The following is a 10,863-nucleotide window of genomic DNA, read 5'->3' as shown; positions in this document are numbered from 1 at the left end:
GGAGAGCAAAATGATCACCACTAATTTCATTAATCGTAGTATGCAATCAAGATGTCAATTAGGTAAACAGCACAAAGTAACATTGCAAAATGCCCTTTTTAAGGCCAATAACTGCTTCCAACTGTCAAAAGCGGTATTAAAAAAGGAACCTGAAAGGGTAAATATTTAATAGCTTAATTCAGGCAAATTCATATGACTGTTCTTTTGTTACCAAATGGAATTATTATCCTCACTCACTCACTCACTTAGTAGTGTGATCCCTGATGGCAATCAGTACTGTCAGGGTCTCCTGGTGACTAATGAAGATGGCCATGTTTTATCTCCACTGTCAGAGACAGTATGTCTCTGAATACCGGTTGCTGGAGTCCACAAGTGTGAGATATTGCTTGTGGGCTTCCCATAGACATCTGGTCGGTCTCTGCAAGAACAGGATGCTATTCTACAAGGGCCTTTGGTCTGATCCTGCAGAGCTCCTTTTACATTCTTGGGACACCATGTGAATGATAGAATTCAAAAACTATGCTTAGCCAATAGTGCTACAACAGAATTCAACAAGGTTTCCAGGAAGAGATAGAAAATAAAACTTTCCTTAGTGTTGGGAGAAAGCATGTTATGATCCTCCCAACTTTATGGCTGACATAATGCTAACCTTTTAGGCTTTCATTACCTGAGAGCAGGATATCTATTGGAACATCTTTCTCCATATGAATCCAGCTGTGCCTTAAAGTCATTCTTACAGCATCGCAGCTATGGCAGGTGGCAATATGGGAACAGGCTCCTGTGGTGCCTTGAATAAGGAATACTCTCCCCAGGAAGACTTGCTTGGCATTTATTTTTATATTATTTCAGTGCCAGGCAAATACCTTTTCATTTTCTTGAGTACTGTCATGATATTTCTACAGTTTCTGGTTACTATGATGCACTTTCATCTGTTACTGATTCTTCTTTTTACTGTCTTCTGATTATATTTATTCTTGTATTTGTATACTACAGTAAGTCATCCAGGGGGAAATTTATGAAGAGTGAGATATAAATTCCTGACATAAATGATAACCAAGCTCTTGACCTTTGGTTTAAAGTAAGTATTAAACCAAAGAACAAGAATTTGAGGGAAACAATGATATATAAATAGTGATATATATTGACACTTGGAAGTCTATTTGGAGCAAGTCAACAAGATAAACATTGGCAGGCCCAATCAATTCATTTATTTTAATTGGCTGACTCACTAACACCATGAGACGACACAACTAATTCAATATTTGACATCTCATACTGAAGCACAACACATTGTTACGTGTTTTGTAATTATTTTTCTCAATGATTGACTTGACTTTAGAGGTTGATGAAGTTATGACCACAGATCTGATGGAGGCTGGTTCCAGTCTTCTCCCATTATGTCCTTCAGACTGAAATCTTTGAAATATTCTAGAAGATGGCTATCAACAAAACATTAGTATATCAGCACAAGTAGTTAAGGTCCTAAATATATAGAAAGTTTTTTTTTAAAAAAAAAAAACCATACGTAATTTTAAAATGATAGCTTTAGGGCAATACTGTTTTGAATAGGAGCATCTATGGAGATTCACCTGATCTGCACCTCCTGGGCTGAAGTGCAAATCAGAAGCAGCCAACTTCAGAATTCAAATTTGCTTGGTGTTCCACTCATTGAGGTGGCTGAGCACTGGGTCTCTTCTTTGTGTTCATTTTCTCCCTGTACACTCTCAGGAGATTATATGGAGAGATAAATGGCTGCCCCCCCCAATTCAATCCAATGGTGTACCAATGCCTTTTTCTGTAGTTTTCCCTAGAATGGAACATCATCGGTACCTGTCATTCCCAAAGGGGAATTCTTACTGTTTTTAGCAGTGTCCAGTGCCAGATTTACATATAAGCTAAACAAGCTATAGCCTAGGGCCCCACTCTCTTGGGGCCCCCCACAAAATTTAAAAGGAAAAAAAACTGGATATACATTTCCAAAATATAATATAAAAAACAAATAAAATAGAACCTACATAGAGCAACAGTGTTTTGTGTTGTGTAGGCTCCTATTTGTTATGTGCAAATGGCTTTAGATACCTATTAGGTCCATAAATTACCATATAGCATCTATTCAACACAAAAAACAGTGACAATTTGTTGTTGACAAAGGACAGTTGGACATATAAAGGGTCCCATTACCTTCAGTAGCTTAGGGCCTCATCAAACCTAAATTCGGCCCTGGCAGTGCCAGTTGTGATTCCTCCATAATGACAAGAACTAGGGTGGTAGATTGGTTGGACTAGGACCAGGGAGGTCCCCACTCAGTCAAGAAGCTTACTGGGTGAACTTGGGCCAGTCACAGTCTCTCAGCCAAACCTGTCTCACAGGGTTATGGCGATATTAAAATGGGTTCCTTGGAGGCAAGGTGGAATATAAATGTAACAACCACAACAACTTATGCAATTGGTAGCCATATGTGCTAAATACAGGACTGAACAAGCCTTCTAGAATCCACAAGAAGACATGATGGATGTTGGCTGATAATATATAGTTATCCTTCACCACAAAAGCATTTCCAGAGTTAGCTGAGGAAAATGTATGTTCACTGCACTGTGGAAAAATGAGGACTGGCCTATCCTCCCATGATCCAGTTATCAGTGTTCCTGTATTTACCACTTTTACACTTCATAAAATAGGTCCTAGCAGTACACTATGAAATTGTCAATATGAAGAGTAAACAGCATAAATACTCAAGTATATCCCAATAAAAAATGAAGGATTTTCTAAATGTGTTACGTAAGCAGTTACCATCGAGAATAAAAAGAAGCTTCAGGAACAGGTGGAAAGCAATTTGAGAGAGACGTGGGTGTTTTGTACTCACAAATTAGGGCCCTGCCCCTCTTTGATCTCTTCTTGTGGTATTGGATAAAGTGCCTCATACATTCTCCCAATACCAGACCCATGGATTGCATATGAATTCATCTTGTCCACACCGGGGGGAAAGTAGTCCCAAGGAATAATTGCTGTGCCATTCCAGATGCCCCCATTTATATCAGCTTTAAATGTCAATGGAAGTCCTTTCTGCACAATGGAACACAAAATACACTCTAGAAACTTCATCACTATTTTCACATAAAGTTGTATCAGTACAAGACATTAAGCCACATAACCATTTTAAAACAAAGTTTAGCACAATGCTTAATTATCAAGATAACACTGAATTGCTGCACTTGAAGTTCCTGTTAGCGCTTCTGTGAAAATGTCAGCTGTTGTTTTAAACATTTATAATACCATTCTATCTATTCAAAAATTTAATACAGTTCAATTAAGAGAAGGGCAACTTTTGAGTTTTAGAAAGTGCTTTAATATAATGAACAAAGAAAGATATTCATGTCATTGGAAGACTTTCAGGTAGTATACAAAAAGGTAAGTGGACTTCTTATTCAGTTTCAATTTCAATATGTCCTCTGAGTAACCATCTGACAGAACGGATTAAAAAGGAAGCATAAATCCCTGAAGCCAACATTAATTCAAATAAATAGCAGGAATTACAGGATTTCATTTGTAAAGAGGCAACCACCAGCTGCTTGCAAAAGCAATTACACTAGCTCTTTACAGAGATGCCCTAATTGAAACTATTGGTATTGAAGTTGTAACATTAACATCAAAGGAGACGGGTAATAATTTAGATATAGGAATGTGCCAAAGGCAGCATTTGCATTAAATCTGTGCCACTCTAGGAGCCAGATAAATCCCTCAGAGATCCATTCCTTCCTTTTCCAGAAGGCCATATCTTGGTAGACTGACATTGGCTATGTACACACTAATCTGCTTGTAGCACAAAAATGCAGTTTCTCTCAATCTAGTATTATTCATGTTTGTCCTCAACATGCTGCCTTCATTATAGATTGATTCTAGAGCCTGCTGTCCACAAGGGTGAGTGCAGTTTAAAAAACAGCCCCTTGATTTGGTTATCTACATCTTTCCCTCCCTGCATATACCCCAGGTGAATAAAAGAGGAAGTGAATGAATGAATGAATGTTGTAATATACTTGTATGCATGAAAGGGTTATCTTGAGCTCAGTCATCATTGATTCTAGAATAAAATGTCTTTACAGACATACACTTTGCTCTGTTCCACAACTGCCAATATTTGAAGTTCAGAAAGGTCGTCAGGCTACCAACTGACCAGCAAAAAAAGCCAACCTTGTTCTTTTAAAGCAACTTAATCTGCATAAATTAACAGATGAAGCTTTTGACTCCATCAAGGTCAACATTATCACCTGCTCATGTTTGTTTGCCAAGCAATCATTATAAGGCACAGGAGCAGGGTAGGGCCCACTGAAAACAATTTGAAACCCTAAACAGAGATTGATTTAGGGCCTCTGGGCACAGATGTGAATTTCTACAGTCAAGTCCTGATCTGCCATGGACACACAGTGTGACATCAGACATGTCTCCCTAAGCAGGGAATAATATTAACTGGTATTTCAAATGTGTAGGGATAGGGGAGAGAAAATATTAATGTTAAAACACTGTGCACATAGGATATAAAACCATCCCTAGAACTCTCACACCAGATCTCGGTGATTATCTTTCAATAGTCATTGTATTTGGAACAGATTCCTTCTCTCCATTCCGTTGCTTCCTTGATTTCTTCTTTTCTTGACTTGCATTTCTCCCTTTTTGAAGCCCTCTTCAGGCATTCAGAAGAACATTGTGGGTTTAGAGTGAGGAATGAGCACGCACATGAGCCCTATGACTGCCATACATTCAGCACCCAGGGGGGTTTTAACTGGCTAAATATAGCTAGAATCCTCCCTACAATCAGGAAACCAGGCCCAACCCGGATTCCAATTACATTCAGCTGAATGTGGTTAGACTCCCTCTACCGACCTTTGCACTGAACACACAAAGTTCAGAGGAAGAGGGGGTGGGATTAGTGTGTATGGGGACAATGGGGGCTGGGCCAATATGTCTGCCCCCATCTCCATGCAGTCTCTCACAGACTTTTGATTAACTGAAGGGGGCTCTTGTCTCCATTTTTCTCTCCCCCCAAACATGTTTCTCCCTTCTGCTTCCGTATATAAACTTAAGCAGCAAAGTAGAAGTTGCTGCTCCTCTCTTTGCAAACAGCAAGGAAGGTAACCTGAAGCACAATGCCAACTGCAGGCAAAACTGAACATTATATTCAACTAAGCCCTATTCAGAGGAGACCCACTGAAATTAATGAACTAAAGTTTGTCATGTCTACTCTGAATAGGACTAACATTCAATACCATCCTAACACCTACAGTTTAATTTTGTTTATGAAGCTGGGAAGGAGAACATCACTCTTCTCTCCGGCAACTGCCAGATCTAATAATAACTTTGCTCCTGGTGACAAAGCAACTGGAATTTGGGGCTGTAGTCAGAACCCTTTGTTTAAGGATCACAGTTAAATACTGATGATGGCAAAGCAAACAAACCACCCTCCACCTGTTAGCTCTGTCTGTACTGGTTTTAAACACAGAATTATTTGTTCAGCTCCAATAGTAAATAGGTTATTCAATAAATATTCTGTCAGCTGTGGATTTCTGCTGTGAATTGCTCTCAGTATTATTCACCTCAAGTATATTGCTGGATAGAACCCAGAGGGTGTTGGCATCCCAGATAGCTTATTTCATTTTCTGGGAACAATGATAGAGCCACATTTTCATCTGTGTTTTAGACGCCGCATCTTATGCTGTATATTAAAGTCTAAATGCAATCAAAACTGTTGTTCAGAAGATAAGATTCACACAACAATTGTGTGTGCTTTGAAGCAGAATTCACAAATCACCTTGAACCAGGCTGGAATGAATTAAATGAAGATTACCATAAAGGACAGTCTTAAGCCCTATTAGTTCACTGGGACTTTCCTTGGTAAGTGTATATAAGATTGCAGCCTTAAATCATGAATAAACCACAAAGAGAAAGTTTGATTTAAGTTGCTGATTCTAAATCAGACTTCCCATTTCCACTTCAATTGTTTCCTAAACAAAATATCACAATAATTGTTTGATATAACTCTTAAAATTTGTTGCTATAACACTAAATAGTAGTATACTACATAATAAGGAAATTTGTGTGTGTGAATTCACTGTCCTGCATATATTTTGATTAACATCTCAGGTTTAACACTGATTTAAGAAAGTACAGGGAAACTGAGACCCCACCCTCATATACCTTTCACATCTGTACAAACATTGTTATCTGAACATATTTCTTAATAACAAATGAGAAATATAAAGCTAGGCTTGATTCCACAAAATTAATTTCTTTTTCTTATTTAATTTCAGTGCAATTACTGCGCATTTACCTGACATAAAATCACTGAGAACACACCTAGGTGAGCTTTCAGATATCATGTCCTAATCCGGAAACCTATAACCTTTAGTGCTGATTCCTTGGTTTCCTCTTTTCCACATTTGCTGAGATGCCCCAAGCTAGTACTAACTATAATACTAACTTCCAATGCATGGTTTGAAGTAGGTTTGCAAACCAGACTTTGGGGATTACTAACCTTAGTTTGCCTGATTTGGACATCACAGCGAACTGTGGTTAGAGCAACATGAAAATGGAGAAGAGAATTAGCAGATGAGAAGGGAGGAGGAAATGCATGAGCTTGCAAGCACATCCCCATTTATGATCCTCCAAATTATGGATACTTAATGAATTGGACTTGAGGACTATCCAGCTTCATGACTGAGCAGGGAATATCAATCCAGTTTTCCCCATTCCAAGTCCAACACTCTATTCCCCATAACACACCTGCTCTCGTATTATATGCTACTGCTTGCCGAATAAGTAAATAATGTGTTCCCCAATTCCATTCTTATAGCATGAAAAGTTTTTAGAATAAGATGTTCTTACTTATCTAAGATCTTCTGTGAAAGTATATAAAAAACTGAAAAATAAATCATTATAATATATGCCATATAATTCCTATTCTGTTCACATTGCACAGATATAAACTGACTCATGATAAACAGTAAAAACCTACTGAAACAGTAACATATTGATGCTGTACAAAATTCTAAAATATGATGGTATGCAAATAATTTATTATGAATCTCCATAGCATAACCCATGATTATTAGCTTCTAAATGTAAAATGCCTTTCTATGAGAATATATATGCATTGCTTATAATGGTTTTAAGGAACGCTGAATTGCTCAGCACTAAATAGAAAGGGAAATGGTCTCAGATAAATTTATAGCATAATAAAAACTTTGATGTAAATGCAGGATGTGCCAACAGGTGAGAGTTTTTTAAATTAATTTGATCGAATAAGCTCCATGGAACCAATTTACAAATGATTTGCAGATGTGTTGGCATTGCTTAACTGTATTGCCATGATTTATGTTACTTAACACTAACGCAGATGATGAAATGAATTTATTGTCTGTAATTACCACAACAGGGAAAAAAAGTGATCAGAAAGGAAAACGAGATTTAAAACAAAACCAAAAAACCTTGAACACAGAGAATGGCTATTTAAACTCTGCTCATAAAGCAAACTGTGGAAAACCACTGATTTAATTATACCGCAGCAACCAATTGTACCATTATTTGCAATTGCTTGCAAAATTCTTTAGCAAAATGACCTTATCTGATCTGGAGAAACTAGGTCCCATTATTTCATACACTCATTTATGAGTAATTTCCGCTGAACATCCATTGAAAATTATTCATGAATGCATTTTAGATGATGCCATGGCCAGGACCTCCATTAAGTTAAATAGCGGACATATAGTAATCAAATAACTTGGTGCAAAAATATTAGTATAAAAAGAGCTGCAATTTTACAGAGTTTTACTCATCATCTTAATCCCTGCAGTGAACTAAAGATAGTCACATTAGGTGGCAATCCTAAACTCACTTACCTAGGAGTAAGCCCCATTAAACTCAGCAGGCTTACTTTTAAATTGGCATGCATAGAATTCCACACAGCTGTTTGCAACTCTGAAGAAGAACACATGGTGTTCTTTTGCTTCATTTTACACAGTAATAGAAGACTGGGTGCACAATGTGCATATAATAATATTCACAAGTTTTATGTACTCAGGATGATGAAAAAAGGTAGAGGGTGGCACCCCCTAGCATCTGCTGCCTAAGGCAACTGACTCACTCTACCTAATGGCACAGTCGGCCTTAAAGCCACCCACAAAGATGCAGAGGAGTCATGTTAATGATTTATACATGCATTCTATAATGTCAGCATACACAAATGTGAGAATCATTGTGTTCATAAAACATGAAATATATAGACAGCATCCTAATCAAACCTTACTTGGTTAAATGCTTGCGTCGTTTAATTTAACAACAGAAAAATTCCATGCAGAATTCTACTTACCTCAATACAATCTCCTGCAGAAAGAAGTAATACAAGATGTTGACCATGCCTAGCAAAGCAAAATCATGAGGATGAGGGGTGGGTGGGAATCAATGGCATTGTCAAAACAGGTTTCATAGGAATAGAAAACAGTCAACGTAACAATTAATGAATTCCATAGCAGATTATAGAAAAGAACAAAATGTTGTGAGTGCTGCCATAAAATGGAGTATGTTGCCTTCACTTTGGGTAGACTTAGCCATTGTTTTCTGGAGCTAGGAAAGCTCAGGCTGTGTATGCATTGCTGTTTACTCTGGCTCCAGTGCGCTCCCACTGCTGGTGTTTGAAGCCATGTAAACATGACATAAGCCACAATCTATAGCTAACTTAGTTTCTTGAGAAATATTGCTGTTTGATGTGTGAAAACAGAAGCCATGTTCACAGTTAAGCTGAGGTATGTACATTTGAGATAGTTACTGCACATGCTCAGATGACAACTTCATTGATAGGCATTCAGGAGAATGTAACAGTGTGGGACTTCATCTATAAACCAAAGTCTAAAGTAATAGACACAATGTGTTGTTTACATGGGAAAACTTACGGGCAGACTTCCACTTCCAAATAGTTTCTTGTTGCACTATTCAAAAAGAAGGATTCAGCCACTGTGAAAGAAATAATACCAGAATGCTAGTGTGTGAGGTTTGGAAGGAAGGGGAAAGAGAATTAACCAAGGAATTTTATTATTATTTCAGAAAGGCAAGAAATTCTTCATCTTTATCATAGTTCACTCTCACATCTATTAAATGTTTCACATACAGTTTAACTCAAAAGCGCATGGGTTCTTGTTTCAGATAAGATCTTTCTATGGATTCTGTAATGATTTAACAAACTGGTTCATGTCTGGATGAATCTGGTTCACCTCCATGTAATCCATACACTGTGATTCAAAAAACATGTTGACTTAGTCATGTCCAAAACCTTGTGCATTACGCAGTAAGTGAGTAAGATTGTTGACTCCCCCCCCCCCCTTTGAACAACAAACCATCTTCTAAAACCCTCAATTTCAAAAGTGGTTTGCCATGTTACATGTGTGTGAGGGGAAGGAAGGGCTCACCTTCAAAGCTCTTTGGGGTTCATGGGACTAATTATTTAGTTCTTTGGGTCCTGCCATATCTACGGGTGCTCTGTGATGACTGCAGACACTTTAGGTTTCTGTATCTCGAACACTAAAGTTCATGCCAGGAGTTGCTGTATTTTATAGACCAGTATCTGCTTTTATTCATATCCATGGCATATTTCATGCTTTGTTTATTACTTCATCCCCAGTGAACAGCAGACCTTCATAGCATACCACAAACTGCTTTGAGAATTCCCATCAATTTTAGAAAAGGTTAGTTGTGTTTCATGTGGAACTGATGTTTGGGATGGCCAAAGTCCTTCCTCCAGCATGCTGAACTAGTTGAGTTGTTTTAAAAAACAAAAACAAAATGCTCTTGGCTATTAAAATGTTATGTTATTACAAAAAGTTAAAATCCTACTACGTTTAGTAGGAGCTTTCGCGGGTTGAAGTAAGTGAAGAATAAAGCTGTATGTATAGGGCAAATGTAAATAATGACCAGAATTAAACAATGATCTGACTGTGCAACCTTAAGTGGAAGAGGCATGAGGTACAGACTTCCAGTTCTCCCACAATGGTTTCAAAGGGAGTGTCTTTGCCAACTCAAAGCTGAAATAGGGGGGAGCATGATCCTGGGGTCTCTGCAATGAATGAAGGGACCTTAGATCCAGTTTGCCCAAGCCACCTTTTGGGCTACTGTGAGAGAAAGAGCCACCATCTTTAGATATATACCCATCAAACTATTTCCGGCATAGCAAGTCCCACACACAACCTCAACAGGCATGACCCTTTGGCAGCAGAGATCCATCTCTACAACATCCCACCTATTCCAGTTAGTGTGCATGCCACTTTTAAAAAGAAATGCACAATGTTCCTTCATTTTGAACTTGTTTGGCAATACAATTAACAGGAAGTACTTCATCTCAAAAAGCACTGTACGCATGAGCTCTTGATACACATTAATACTAGAAAAAACTGCTAGTTGAATCAATATTAGTTTTCTAGGCCTGAAACGTTACCACTTTTTGTGTTGTATCATTCATAAAACCTCACCTTCATAGTCCCAAAGGCCATCAAAAGGCTTTCCAGGTTCACCAGGTGGAGCTGGAGGATCATTGAAGAATAAGGAGTTCACTTCCATTACTAAGCCTTGAACACCAGGTTTAAATGTGATAGTCACTGGAGCATGCAAAACCGGTATGCTGTTCCAGGTATTTACAATTTTATATTCTACCTACATAAACACATTAAAAGTGATAAAGATTTATATTATCTGGTTCCAACAGTTAGTCTGAGGCTGTTACTGCTACATTTCCATAGTACATTAAGGGCGTTTTCCCCATATTGTGCTATTTGGGCAACCTAGATATTGCAGTGAATGTGACTGTAGTCTTCTGGGGACAAACTT

At 38.0% G+C, this 10,863-nt stretch overlaps 1 protein-coding gene across 3 annotated transcripts in view; it reads right to left on the bottom strand.

The window, feature by feature from the left end:
- Window positions 1–1,185: 1,185 nt before the first annotated feature.
- Window positions 1,186–10,863, bottom strand: part of LOC310714632 (UPF0462 protein C4orf33 homolog) — a 13,560-nt gene continuing 3,882 nt past the window's right edge. For 2 of the 3 annotated variants that reach the window (XM_083520144.1, XM_083520143.1), the window contains 5 exons: window positions 10,509–10,689; window positions 8,940–9,000; window positions 8,360–8,408; window positions 2,864–3,063; window positions 1,186–1,439 (listed from right to left, as the gene is read on the bottom strand). In XM_083520144.1, the coding sequence (XP_083376270.1) occupies window positions 1,352–1,439; window positions 2,864–3,063; window positions 8,360–8,408; window positions 8,940–9,000; window positions 10,509–10,689 (579 nt within the window). In that variant the 3' untranslated portion in view covers window positions 1,186–1,351. The remainder of the gene's footprint in view (window positions 1,440–2,863; window positions 3,064–8,359; window positions 8,409–8,939; window positions 9,001–10,508; window positions 10,690–10,863) is intronic. The other variant, XM_083520145.1, reaches the window with a different exon arrangement.

This window comes from Podarcis liolepis (assembly GCF_965112155.1).
Source record: "Podarcis liolepis genome assembly, chromosome: 9".
Taxonomy (NCBI): domain Eukaryota; kingdom Metazoa; phylum Chordata; class Lepidosauria; order Squamata; family Lacertidae; genus Podarcis; species Podarcis liolepis.
This window is presented reverse-complemented; position numbering and strand designations above follow the sequence as displayed.